At 38.7% G+C, this 15068-nt stretch overlaps 1 protein-coding gene across 2 annotated transcripts in view; it reads right to left on the reverse strand.

Annotated features, from left to right (window-relative positions):
• KIF4A (kinesin family member 4A) overlaps window positions 1-15068 on the reverse strand; it is a 107872-nt gene that overhangs the window by 15403 nt on the left and 77401 nt on the right. For both annotated transcript variants that reach the window (XM_045847500.1, XM_045847501.1), the window contains exons 19-23: window positions 10339-10422; window positions 9706-9819; window positions 3585-3740; window positions 3358-3458; window positions 765-894 (exon numbers count right to left, since the gene is read on the reverse strand). In XM_045847500.1, the coding sequence (XP_045703456.1) occupies window positions 765-894; window positions 3358-3458; window positions 3585-3740; window positions 9706-9819; window positions 10339-10422 (585 nt within the window). The remainder of the gene's footprint in view (window positions 1-764; window positions 895-3357; window positions 3459-3584; window positions 3741-9705; window positions 9820-10338; window positions 10423-15068) is intronic.

Genomic DNA, 15068 nt, shown 5'->3' on the forward strand with positions numbered 1-15068 from the left:
ACATTCATAAGACACACCCTTATGGCCAATTATGTCCCATGTCAGGATGTCTGCGTTCACATGTTGAAACTCGTAGACACGTTAGCTGAGACCGTAGATCCGGCTCTTCAGGCTAGATTGATATCCTATGTTGGCCTACTTAGACATTCTCTACTAGCCCGGATGGTGAACGTCACAAACCCTGGTGTTCACGAGACTAATCAGGATTTCTTTGGTAGGGCAAATCTGCTAACCCGACACAAAATGCAGCAAGGGGGGCATTGCGCAAACTCGCAGAGTTGGAGGGGGCTGCGTGCTCGTCTGCAGAGGAAACTGCCTCAATCAGCAGCGGTGATCATCTTTGATTCCTCTTGTGACAATGTGAGATGATAGATTATTTGAAGGTCAGTGAAGATGGATTTTCCTTCAGAGGAATCGCTGTATGTCCAAGATGACTTTCTCTTTGCTAAACTGCATCTGAAACTTTTTGAATAGACACCTCGCAGGTGTCTTAGAAAGTAGCGCAGTGTGATTGATAGCTGATGTTTAAGTAGTGGCCTAAGGATGGCATCCTGATCTTTTCCTAAGAATAGCTGCAAATGTTTATTAGCGAGCCCGTGCTCACACCAGCTCTTACCTATAAAATCATGTCTCTGAGGTGAGTGTCATTGCGGTTTCTACCATGAAAAGTGACAATAGCACACAGTGACAGTATTTCAGGCTAGCACTGTGTTGCAACCTACCAAGCCAGACCCCTCATCCCTGGCAGGAAGAGTGATGTTTACCTCTCCAATTAAATATTTCAGGGCACACTTGGCTTCCAGGATGGTAGCAATATTCTCCCAGCGGTGCTTTGGCCTGTCTTCACTTTCTGCGTCCAGCAGTTTCTGCTGGAGGTCGGCAATCTGAGCGTTCCTTCAGGGAAAGAAACAGTGAGCCTTATTGTTACTGGCTTCAACACCAAGGACAGGGGAAGAGATCTGAGGAGAAACTGCAAAGAGTTTTATGGAAGGAAGTAGCAGTTAAATATCCTTTAAACAATGATTACATCATCTGGTTAGTACGTGTGCTCAGCAGCTGTGGGGATGTGCATTCTCTCAAAGCCTGGTGCAAAGTCGACTCCAAAGAGCATTCAAATGGCTTCACTAAATTACATACTGGTTGAAATAAATGGGTCATATAGTGGGACCTGGCAAGATTTGTTTTAGTGAGGGTTTTGAGTGGTGCACTGACTAATGTGACCTCATCTGGAGGTCACATGAGCTCAGATAGTGATACGGTGCTGGCTCACCTACGCAGGGACAAGATTCAGGTTGGAGAGTGGAAGGAAAAAAAATTCTCAATATAACAAATAGGTGGGTGCTCTTTGCTGGAATTGAAGACCAAATTGATACCTATGGCTAGTGTTGTGAGAGGTTACCTTGAAGTGCCTGCCACAAGACTGACAAGTTTCTTTTTTAAAAAATGTGTCTTTCCATTTATTTGAGTCTTCTTTTTGTAAAGACTTTATTTATTTATTTTTAGAGAGAGAAGGGAAGGGAGGGAGACAGAGAGGGAGAGGAATATCAATCAGTTGCCTGTTGCATATGGCCCCAACTGGGGACCTGGCCTACAAGCCAGGCATGTGCCCAAACTGGGAGTCGAACTGGTGACCTTTCAGTTTGCAGGTTGGTACTCAATCTACCGAGCCACACCAGCCAGGGATAAAAATAGTTTTGATCACTCATAGTCCCTGAAAGGGTCTCAGAGACCCCCAGGGGTTTGGGAATCACACTTGGAGAACCCTGGTCTAATACGGAGTCTTCTTCAACAAGCTTACAATCTTTCTAGATTGACGAGACTAATAAACGTAAAACAGTTACTCAATGTCAAGATAACATATATCGCCTGTATTGCATGACTGAGTACTGTAAGTTCTGCAGGAGTTTAGAGAAGAGGGAGATTAGTGAGGGATGAAGGGTCAGGGAAGGCTTCCTGGAAGAGGTGGGCCAGAACAGTTCAGAATTGTTTCCTACACTTATGCCCTTTCCTGTCATTTCTGACAATTCACGTCCCTCACTGATTTCAAATTTTAGTTTATGGCTCATCAACTTTTGGAAAATTCTCTTGATTAAACTCACCTCTGTCTGATTGCCCTCTATTTGGCACCTGCCCTACATTTAGGTAATCATTTACTCATGTGCAGTGGTATGCAGGTATATCTTTAACAACCAGCAATTAAAAAAACAAACAAATCCAAAACCTTAGACCTGATTTATAGATTTTGCTGGTTTCTGTGGTGTAAATTCTCTCACCATGGCTAACTGTAAGCTATCAGTGGTTTACTATTTCCACTGGACAGCAAGGATGACGCCACCTATTTTTTCTATATGTCCCAACTGCACCCGTTGCAGCACGGAGTAGGAACTTAAATGCTGACTTTACAGATGTGTGCAAAGATAAAAAGCTAGTGTGTGTTGCTAAAAACAAAGGAAAGATCTCCAGGCTCTTCTGGGCAATGCAATTCAATGATCCTAAGAAACTATACAATATCTAAGTTCTGATTCTTCTCCAGTTCATAGATACTTCAAAGACAGCAGTGATTAGACAGGTTGTGTAGCATAATTTCTGGTCTTAGAGCCAGGCAGGGAGAAAGAGAAGAACATTCAATGAGCACTTCTAATATGCCAAGTACTGTGTTATGTGCTTTACCTATATGTTCTGTTCTATCTCCTTTGCTGTTGATCTCTAAAGGTCTCCTACTTCTATGTTGTTGCTCTTCTGCTATCATTTTTGGGGGCTCCCTAAAGTTTTGTGTTGAGTCAGTTCTGCATCAAAATTTGTGGTGCAGCATGAAGAGCATGGGCTTTGCAGTTAGACCAGGTTCCGAATCCTAGCACTGTATCACCTTTAGCAAGTATCTTCAGGTCTGTGAACTTCAGATCTCTAAAGTGAGAAGAATAATACATGTCTCATAAAGTATACGTCATAGGGAGGGACTGAATGAGAAAATGCATCTAACATGTCTAGTGGTGTGTCTACTTAAAAAAAAAGACATTTGCTACCTTCTCTTGTTTCTCCACCATCACAAAGCCTCTGAATCACTGGACTGATAGGCTCTATTTTGATTCCAGGCATAATTTTTTTCTTTGGAAAATCCTCACCCCATGATATATTTATTGATTTTAGAGAGAGACAATGATATATTTGTTGACTTTAGAGAGAGAGAGAGAAACACTGATGTGAGACAGAAACATTGATTGCTTGCCTCCTGTATGTGCCCTGACCAGGGATCGAACCTGCAACCGTTTGGTGTACAGGATGACGCTCCAACCAGCTGAGCCCCCCGGCCAGGGCCAAGCATACCTTTTTATAAAGCCTTTAGGGCAGTCCCATTACCTGAGTTCCATTTCAGTCTCTAGGCTTTCAATCTGCTTTGTAATGGAATCCTCTGAGTCAGAAACTTGACCAGGCAGTTGAGCAAGTGAGAATGTGCGCCTCTGTAAAGAAGAATCGTGGGAATGGGGTTGAAGTACTAAACAGGGACATAACCCTCCGAGGTAGTCAGGGTGTGTGGGGAGTGCAGGGTCTGATCATTGGTTAAATGTTTCTATAAGGACACTTACCCGGAGTTTAGGAGGTAGATTCTCCCCAGATTCCTGTTTTTCTTTGAGTTCAGCCAGATCCTTAGCCAGGATCTTTCTGTCTTCAAGAAGGTCATTCAGATGGCGTTTGGCTTCCTCAGTACTGACCATAACCTCGATTTCATTTCCAAGCCAGCTCTAGAAGAGAAATCAATGACGTTGGGTTAGGGATGAGGAATCTCTGGCCCATGGGCTGGGTTCAGATCCAGACTTCATTTCCCTCAGAGCAGAGCTCACATAACTAGAAGTGAGGTTTCCATTTGTGCCTACACTCATCAAAAATCCCAATAGCTCTCTGAGAGCTTTTAACAGCAAGATCCCAGAAGGTCACAAGAAAGAGACTTTCTGCAGGAAAATCTTTCTTCGGATACCCTACATTTCTCTGTAGCCTGTCTTTATCACCTCCATTTTCTCCTTAAGGTTTGTCCTTATCTAGTCATGATACAGAATTAAAGTATATTTTGATTGTCTACTTAATAAATAGATATCCATTCTTATTTTTTAATCCTCACCTGAGGACATTTTTTTCTCATTGCTCTTAGAGAGGAAGGGAGAAGAGAAAGGATCACAGTAAGAGAGAGAGAGAAACATCGATTAACTGCCTCCTATACATGCCTGGATTGGGGACCAGACCTGCAACCTAGGTATGTGCCATGACCAGGAATCGAACCCACAACCTTTTGGTTATGGAATGAAGCTTCCATACCATCTCAGCCACACTGGCCAGGGCAATACCCATTCTTAATCTTTAAACTGGATAGATGAAACATTTTGAAGCTAACAAAATTAACTAAATTCAGCTTTTTAAAAAGTAATCATCCCTGAGAACACTTTCACATTAGAAGATATATCATGATAAGAGTAATCAAAAAAGAAACCGGGAGTGAATATGGTAATATCAAGTAATGTAGAATTTACACCAAAGAATATTACCAAGGATTAAAAAAAGTAATTTCCTAATGGCAGAGGAGTCAATTATTTAAGAGAACTGAATCCTTGTTTATGCCCCTAATGAAGCACCAAAATATGTGAAACAAAATCATACATAAGCCAACAAAGGAGATAATATGGAATCATAAAAATACTCAATTGATCCAAAAGAAGCCAGAAAACAAGGAAAAAGGGAATGTAGAACAGATGGGGAAAATAAAAAACAAATAGCAAGATGATAGACCCAAACCTACCGATTGTAACATTGGATTAACCAAGCTAGACCCAACTACATGCTGCCTACACAAAACATACTGTTAGAGCAAGGACCTACATCCAAGATTGCTCTGTCCAGCAAAGCTATCATTTAGAATGGAAGGGCAGATAAAGCGCTTCCCAGGTAAAGTCAAGTTAAAGGAGTTCATCATCACCAAACCCTTACTATATGAAATGTTAAAGGGACTTATCTAAGAAAAAGAAGATCAAAAACACGAACAGTAAAAATGACAACAAACTCACAGCTATTAACAACTGAACCTAAAACAAAAACAAAATAAAAAACAAACTAAGCAAACAACCAGAACAGGAACAGAATCACAGAAATGGAGATCACATGGATGGTTATCAGCGGGGACCTGGAGAGCGGAGAATGGGGGAAAAGGTATACAGAGTGAGAAGCATAGTTGGTGGGCACAAAATAGAGCAGGGCAGGTTTTGAATAGTATAGGACAGGGGGGTGTCAAACTCATTTTCACCGGGGGCCACAACAGCCTTGCAGTTGCCTTCAATGGTTCGAATGAACTGTATAAATGTAACTACTGTTTACTTAGGACTGTATAAATGTAACTACTCCTTAACTATTAAGTGAGAGCTCGGTGCTGCTGGTGGGTAGAAACAAGGTGCCGGGCCGGATAAAACAAGGTGGAGGGCCGGGTTCGGCCCACGGGTCTTGTGTTTGCCACCTGTGCTATAGGAAATGGAGAAGCCAAAGTATTTATATGTATGACCCATGGACATGAACTAATGGGGGGGGGGGTAATGCTGGCAGGAGGGGGTAATAAAGGAGGGAAAATGGGACAACTGTAATAGCATAATCAAGAAAATATACTTAAAAATACATGAAGCAAACCAGACAGAACTACAAGGAGAAAAAGACAAATTCATAATTCTAGATGGAGATTTGAATACCCACCTCTAACTGATAGAATAAGTAGACAAAAGGATGTAGTAGAAATGAATAGCATAGTTGATCACATAGACATGGCTGACGTTTATAGAATACTATCCGACGACAGCACAGTACACATTCCTCTCAAGTACACACAACATTTGCCAAGGTTGACCATATTCTAGGCCGTAATAAGTCTCAATAAATTCGAAAGGATTCAAACCATACAAAGTATGTTCTCTAACCACAACGGAATTAGATTAGAAACCATAACAGGAAGATATTTGGGAAAATCCCCTAATATTTGGAAACTAAATAACATACTTCTAAATAACCCATGGGACAAAGAAGAAATCAACAGGGCAAGTGGAATGTACTTTCAATTGAGTGAATAGGAAAGCGCAACTATTGAAAATTGTGGGATGTCATCAAAAGACTACTAAAGAGGAAATTTATAGCACTAAGTGCCTATATTAGAAAAGAAGAAAGCACTCGAGTCAATGCCCTCATGTTGCCCGATGGAAGAGGGTTTGGGTGAAAAAGGTAAAGAGATTAAGAAGTACTGCACCAATTGGTAGTTACGGAATAGTCACAGAGATGTCAAGTACAGTGCAGGGAACATAGTCAATATTGCAATAACTACATGTGGTGCCAGGGGGGTACTAGACTTATCGGGGGATCACTTCGAGAGTCATATAAGCATCTAACCACTATGCTGCGTACCTGAAACTAATGTAATATTGAATGTCAAGTGTAAATGAAAAAGATAAAAATTAAAATTGAAAACAGAAACGAAAAAAAGTAGGAGCCAATGAAATCCAAAGCAGAAATAAAGAAATAATAAAGATCAGAAATCAATGAGCTGAAGTTTTTTTGGGTATTTTTTATTGTGGTAAAATATATGTAACATAAAACTTAGCACCTTAAACATTTGTAAGAATGAGCTGGTTCTCTGACAAACTTCTAGCCAAACTGATTAGGAAAAAAGAGAAAAGATACAAAATACCAATAACATGGATGAGAGAGATGACATAAATATAGCTTTTACAGTTGTTAGAAGGATGATAAGGGAATATTATGAATAACTTCATGCCAATAAATTTTTACAAAGATTTTATTTATTTATTTTTAGAGAGAGGGGGAGGGAGGAGAAAGAGAGGGAGAGAAACATAAATGTTTGGTGGCCTCTCACATGCCTCATACTGGGGACCTGGTCTGTAACCCAGGCATGTTCTGAGCCCTGGGTGGTGTAGCTCAGTGGATTGAGTGCTGGCCTACAAACCAAAGGGTCGCTGGTTCGATTCCCAATCAGAGCACATGCCTGGCTCGCAGGCCAGGTCCCCAGTAGGGGGTGTGCAAGAGGCAACCACACATTGACGCTTCTCTCCCTTTGTTTGTCCCTCTCCCTAAAAATAAGTAAATTAAAATCTTCTAAAAATACAAAACAAAAAGGCATACAGAATAGAAATAAATAAAACTGTCCCTATTGGCAGTTGCCATGATTGCCTATGTGGAAAATCCTAAGGACCACAAAAAAGCTATAAGAACCAGCAAGTGCATCCAAACAATTGGAAATAGAAATTAAAAAATCATTTCTAATCTCATAAGAATATATCATATTATTTGACAAATGTGTAACACCCGTACCCTGAAAATGTAAACGCTGCCGAGAAAAATAGAAGACTTAGCTAGATGAAGAGGTGTAGTGTTTTCATGGAACAAGACTCAATGCTGTTAAAATGTAAGTTCTCCTCAAATATATCTGTTAATTCTAAGCAGTCCTACTCAAACGCTCAGCAGACTTTTTGTACAAATTGATAAGCTGTTTCTAAACTTTATATGGAAATGAAAAGGACCTAGTCACCCCAAAGCAATTTTGAAAAAGAATAACAAGTTTAGAAAAATAATACTGCCTGATTTCAGGACTTATTACAAAGCTGGCGTAATCAAGGATAGACATGTTAAATCAGTGGAACAGAATCTAGAAATTCACTTATGAACAATTGACTTTGACAAAGGTGTCAAGTCAAAATGAATCACAGACCTAAAGATAAAGCTTAACATTATGTAACTTCTAGAAGAAAGCTTAGGAGAACACCTTGTGACCTTCAAGATTCCTTTTTTTTAATTACTTTATTGTTGTTCATTTACGGTTGTCTGCATTTCCCCCCCACAAGATTTTTAAAATAGAACATGAAAGCCTTTCAAGTATGAAAGAAAAATTCTAATAAATCGGATGGCATCAAAATTCAAGCTTTGTTCTTCAAAAGATACTGTTAGAAATCTAAAAGGCACCCTGACCAGTGTGGCTTGGTTGGGCGTTGTCCCACAAAGCCAAAGGTCACTGGTTTGATTCCCAGTCAGGGCACATGCCTGGGTTGTGGGTTTAGTCCCCTGCTGGGGCGTGTAAGAGAGGCAACTGATCGATGTTTCTCTCTCACATTGATATTTCTCTCTCTCTTTCTCCGTCCCTTTCCCTCTCTCTAAAAATAAATACAATCTTAAATATAAATAAATAAAAATCTTAAAAAAAACCGTTTGCTGAATATATGTAGAGCATATAAAGAATTGTAACTCAACAATAAGAAAAAAATACAACCCGATTAAAAACAGGAAAAAGATTTGAACAGATAGTCCATAACATATATACCAAGTAAGTACATGAAGTGGTGCTCAACGTCGTTAGTCATTAGGGAAATGAAAACGAAATCACAACGGAGTACTACTCCCCATCTACTAGAATAGCTAAAATTGAAAGGACTGACCATATTCAAACTACATATTGTTGGGAAAATACAGCAAGGGGAACCCTCATCCGTTGTTAGTGGGAATGTAAAGTGGTGCAATCACTTTGGAAAACAATTTGGCAGTTGCTTAGAAGTAAAAATACGCATCCTCCTCGACCATGTGAGGCCACAGGGAGAAGACCGCCATCTATAAAGCAGGAAATGGCCCTTCACCAGGAATTAAATCTGCCAGCATCTTGACCTAGGACTTTTCAGCCCCCAGAACTGTGAGAAATAAATTTCTGTTGTTCATAAACAACAAACAAAGTTGAAATACATACTTATTAGATCAGCCATTCCACTCCTAGGTTTTCTATCCCCCAAAATGAAAACATGTACGCACACAATGACTTGTCCATGAATGTTCAGTACAATATTTGTAGTAGTCAAAAACTAGAAACAAAAGTTCGTCGATAGGTGAATGAATTTAAAAAAACCCTGTGGTATCTCTATAGAATGGGACGCCGCTTGGCAATAAAAAAAGGAAAGAAGTATTCATAAATACCACCACACGGATCAATGTCAAACTAATTATGTGGAGTGGAAGCCAGAAAAAAAATACTCTATGATTAAAACTTACAAAATTCTAGAAAATTAATTCTAGAAATCTCTAAAAATAATCTAGAAATTCTAGAAAACTCTAAAAATGAAGAATCTAGAAATTCTAGAAAATTCTAAAAACGAAGAATCTAGAAATTCTAGAAAATTCTAAATGAAGAGTCTAGAAATTCTAAAAATTCTAAAAATGAAGAATCTAGAAAATTCTAAAAATGAATACATAATGACAGAAAGCAGATGAATGGTTACATTGAGGTGGGGGGTAGAAGAGTGGACCGGGGGAGAGGGAGGGATTATAAAGGGTACAGAGTTTGGGTTGTGATGGACACTGATGTCATCTTGATTATGGTGATTTCATGGGGGCATATCTGTGTCAAAACTTATTAAATTGTACATTTTAAATATGCACACTTTACCGTAGGTCAGTTATACCTCAATAACACTGCCAAGAAATTGACTGAACCTCAAGAGGGGCAGGGACAGAAAGGGTTGTCTACTCTTTGTCTTTGACAACCACTCATGTATTCACTGCTTTAGGAAATAAGGCTTTCAGGTCGGCCTTCAGATTGCAAGGCTTCCTTCTAAATGAAAAGAAAGCGATTTCCCCTGTTCTCCTGTCCCCAGTACACAAAAGAGAAATGGCCGTGCGAACTGTCCACACCTTCACTCGCGTGGCGGTGCCTTCCATCCCACGGTTCTGAGTCTCCTTCCGCTTATCTGCAACTTCCCGTTGTCTCTGGAGAGCATCCTTGAGCCTCTTGTTGGCAGCTGCTGCCTAAATAAAAACAGCTCACAGGAATGTTGAATTGCAGGACAAAAAGAACATTCTCATTTCCAGCATATTAGTAAAGAAAAAGAAAACAAGTCTATGGCTTGAGTTTGCATGGGAACCAAGTTTCTAAGTCTCCATGTCAAATGTGCACCTTTCCTAGGCTCCAAAGCCTGTACTGGTCAAAAGTTCTCGCTTGAGAGCCTGGGGCAGGAGGGGGGTAGGCCACGCACATTTCAAGGACGTACTGCACACTTGAAAGCATCTGGAAATGTCACATACCAATATTATTTTGTGATGTTTTGGAAAGAAGCAAGTCCGATTAGAAAAAAATCCTTACATGAATAGTACCACTTTCACCAGGTTATCTGCTCACATTTCCTGACATATAAACAGGGGTCAAGACTTAGGAACTGCTGGGCAAGGTTGGCATCCCTGGTTTCTCAGGACACTGGCTCATTTAAGGGATACTGCTTTGCCAGCATCTACGCAATCTGCCTGACTCAGCAGCCTGGATTTTCTTACCTCCTCTGTTTTACGTCTAAGCACATTAGACTGTTTCTCGAAGTTTCTTTCAAGTTTCAGCAGCTCATATTGCCTCTTTCGGTCCTGAGGAAAAAATAAGCCAGACTTTTAATTGCTATTCAGCTCACTAAAACTAAACTTTATAATGTAACTAAAGAGTTTTTCAATGGTATAGTCATTATGGAAAAGAAGAGATTTCTCAAAAAAATTAAAAATAGAACTACTATAAAATCTAGCAATCCCACTATTGGGTGTATATATCCAAAGGAAATGAAATCAGTATCTTTAAGAGATATCTGCATTCTCATATTCATTGCAGCATTATACACAATAACCAAGATATGAACAGATGAATGGATAATGAAAATTTGATATATACACACAATGGAATATTATTTAGCCACAAACAAGAAGGAAACCCTGCCATTTGTGACAACATGGATGACAGACAAATACTGTATGTCTTATATGTGGAATCTAAAAGTTAAACTCATAGAACCAGAGAGCAGAACATTAGTTACCAGAAACTGGGATGGGGAAAAGGTTAGTCAAAGGGTACAAACTTTCAGTTATAAGATGGCTAAGTTCTGGGGATCTAGGTATAGCAGAATGACTATAGTTAATAATACTGTATTGTATACCTAACATTTGCTGCAAGAGTACATCTCAAGTATTCTCAACACACTAAAAAAAAGGTGATAGATGTGATATCTCAAATTTCTTCTTCTTTCATGAATGTTAGGACTATTCTGGGTCACTTGCATTTCCATATGAATTTCAGAATCCACATGTGAACTTCTGCAAATAAGCCAGGTGTAATTTTGATTGGGTTTGAAGCTGTACATCAATCTGGGGAGAATTCCATCTTAAGAATATGAAGCTTTCCCATCCATGAACATGAGTTATCTTTCTGTTTATTTAGATCTGTAATTAATTTAATGATGTTTTGTAGTTTTTAGTGTCTAAGCCTTACGAATATTTTGTTCAGTTGATTCCCAAGTATTTTATTCTTACTGATGCTATTATAAATGGAATTGTTTTCTTAATTTCATTTTTAAACTGTTGATGATGTATAGAAAACAACTGATTTTCATATGGTGAACTTAAATCCTGCAACTTTGCTGAACTCGCGTATTCTAATAGTTGTTTAGATTTTCTATATACAAGAAAATCTAAGCAGATCATGTCATCTGCTAACAGAGATAGTTTTGTTTCTTTCTTTCCAATCTGGATGCTTTTTATATGTTTTTCTTTGTCTAGGTGCCCTGGCTGGAACTTCTGGAGCAATACTGAACAGAATGGCAAGAGCAGATATCCTTGTCTTGTTCCTGATCTTAGGGTAAAAGTTGTTCTTTCACCAGTGAGGATGATGCCAGTTGCAGGGTTTTCATTAATGCCTTTTTATAAGGTTGAGGAAGTTTCTTTCTCCCCCTTGTTTCTCGAGTGTTTTTTTTTTTTTTAAATCATGAAAGAATGTTGGATTTGGTGAAATGCTTTTTCTGTGTCTATTGAGATGGTCGTGTGGTTCTTGTCCTTTATTCTACTGATACGGTGTATTACCTTAATTGATTGCAGATGTTAAAGAAGGCTTGCATTTCTTTTAAAACCTTACTTGGTCGTGGTGTGTCATTCTTTTTATATGGTGCTGGATTCAGTTTGTTCGTTTTATGTTGAAGAGTTTCACATCTATATTCATGCGATGTTGGCCTGTGGTTTTCTCTTCCTGGGATGTCTTCGCATGGTTTTGTTATCAGGGAGACACTGGCCTCATATAATGAGTCGGGAAGTGTTCTCCCTGATTTTTGGAATAATTTCTGAAAATCTGGTATCATTTCTTTTCTTACATTTTTCTAAGTAATGATCTACATTCACCTTAGATATTTTTATTATAAGGGTAATTTCCTGTTTGTTTGTTTTTACTATTGTTTCTTTTTTCTCTTTATTTTTATTGCTGACACTATTACAGATGTCCCCATTTTCCCTCCCTTTGTTGGCCTCCACCCAGCCCCTGCTGTCCCCCCTTCCCTCTGGCCATCCCCACAGCGCTGTCTGTGCCTGTGGGCATGCATGTATGTCCTTTGGCTGATCCCTTCCCCTGCTTTCATCCCGCCCCCCTCCCCTCTGATAGCTAGCTGTCTGTCTGTTCCATGTGTCCATGCCTCTATTTCTATTTTGTTTGCTTATTTTGTTCATTAGGTTCCACATATAAGCGAGACCACATGGTATTTGTCTTCCTCTGACTGGCTTTTTCACTTAGTGTAATAACCTCCAGGTCCACCCATGCTGTCGCAAAAGGTATTATTTCTTCTTTAAATGTCGGATAGAACTTACTAGTGAAGCCGTCTGTGCCTGGGCTTTGCTTTCTGGGAAGTTTTAAACTACTAACTTAATCTCTTGTTACAGGTCTGTAAAGATTTTCTATTTCGTCTTCAGTTTTGGTAGTTTCCATCTTTCCAAGGATTTTTCCATTTCATCGAGGCTTTCTAATTTGGTGGCATATGGTTTTCATAATATTCCCTTCCAATCTTTTCCTTCTGAAACGTTAGTAGCAGTGGCCCCTCTTTCACTCCTAAATTTAGTAATTTGAATCTTCTCTCTCTTTTTCTTATGAAGCATACCTAAAAGTTTGTATTTGTTGATCACTTCAAAGGACCAACTTTGGGTGTTATCGATTTTCTCCATTGTTTTTCTACCCTCTATTTCATTAATTTCTATTCTAACCTTTAATACAGTATTTCTTTCTAACTGCTAGCTTTGGTTTAGTTTTCTGTTCCTTTTTTCAGTGTCTTAAAGTAGAAGGCTAGTTTATTGGTTTGAGGTCTTTCTTCATTTTTTAAAGATTTTATTTATTTCTTTTTAGAGAGAGGGGAAAGGAAGGAGAAAGAGAAGGAGAGAAACATCGATGTGTGGTTGCCCCTGCTGCACCCCCCTACTGGGTGACCTGGCCTGCAACCCAGCCATGTGCCCTGACTGGGAATCGAACCAGTGACCCTTTGATTCACAGGCCTGCACTTAATCCACTGAGTTATACCAGCCTGGGCTCTTCCTTTATTTTTAATATGGGCACTTACAACCATAAATTTCCCTCTAAGCATCTTCTGGCTGCATCCCATAACATAACATAAGTTCCATTATGTTGTGTCTTTGTTTAATTTCCTCAGATTTGTAAATTTCCTAAATATGTTGGAAAACATACTTTGTATTATTTCAGTTCTTTTAAATTTATTTATGCATGTTTTATGGCCTAACATATGTATGGTCTATCCTGGAGAATGTTCCACGTGCACTTGAGAAGAATATATAGCCCGCTGTTGTCAATTGGAGTACAGATGTCTGTTAGGCCTAGTTCGTTTACAATATTTTTGAAGTCTTTTATATCCTTGCTGATCTTGTGTATAGTTGCTCTCTCTATTATTGAAACACGTATAAAGGACCCGTGGACAAGGACACTGGGGAGGATTGAATGTAGGAGTGAGGACAGCAATGGGGGAAAAGGGGGACAACTGTAATTGAACAATAAAAAAATTAAAAAAAAAAAAGAAAGCGCGGTATTGAAATAGCCAAATATTATTTTTCATTTGTCTATTTCACCCTTCATTTTGGTCAGTGTTTGCTTTGTGTATTTTGGGGCTCTGTTAGGTGCATTTTTTTATAATTGTTATATCTTCCTGAGGGATTGACTCTTTTATCACTATAAAATGTTCCCTTTCATTTCCAGCAACATTTTGTGTTCCACAGTGTATTCTGCCTGTAAAGCCACTTCAGCATTGTTATGGTTGATGTGTGAATGACGGATCATTTTCCATCCTTTTACTTTCAACTTATTTGTATCTTTGAGTCCATTACATGTCTTCTGTAGACAGCATATTTCGTTATAGACCTTGGGTTTTTTAAATTCAGTCTGACAATCTCTGCCTTTTATGAGACTGTTTTATCCATTCCAATTATGTTGTTCTTGATATGTCTGGATTTATGTTTTCAAGTTTACTTTTTGTTTTATCTTTTGTGTTCCTTCATTCTTCCTTTACTGCTTTCTTTCATATTAAGTGAATATGACTACAGCATATTAATTACTTGAATCATTATTTCACTATGTTTTTGAGTTACATTCTTGGTAATTGCTCTAGTGCTTATAATAAACGTCATACCAGAATGTACTTCAGATTTATATTAACTTAATTCCAGTGAGATCTAGAAGTGTTATTCCTGTAGAGCTCTGTTTTCTCTTCCCTTTTTTGTGCTGTTATTGTTATGCATATTATATCTATACCCCCAAAATATATTATAATAATTATCACTTTATATAATTTATGTCCTTTAAACAAGCTGAGCTAAGAGGAAAGCAAATATATATTTATAGAATTTGTTCGTATTGACCCTTCCCATTTCTCCTTATTTCTTCCTGTAGATTCTTACCATCTGATGTCATATCCTTGCTCAAATACGACTTTGCTCCCAGCCACCTCCTTTACCTGGTATTGTCAAATATTTTCCATTTCTATATATTATAGGCCCATCAATACAATTGCATACATATCACTTTATACAGTTGCTTTTCAAATTAGGTATGAGAGGAAAAGTAATATACAATTACAGTCTTTTAGAATGACACCTTTATTGCCCCTCTTTGTTTTTGTCTGTGTGTGCGTGCAGAGTCAAATTACTGTTCGTATCACTTGCTTTCAGTCTGAAGTTCTTTTAGTATTTCTTGTAAGGTAGATCTTGGCTTT

This window comes from Phyllostomus hastatus, unplaced genomic scaffold (genome assembly GCF_019186645.2).
Source record: "Phyllostomus hastatus isolate PE091 unplaced genomic scaffold, TTU_PhHast_1.1 phas_contig_551, whole genome shotgun sequence".
NCBI classification, from domain to species: Eukaryota; Metazoa; Chordata; class Mammalia; order Chiroptera; family Phyllostomidae; genus Phyllostomus; species Phyllostomus hastatus.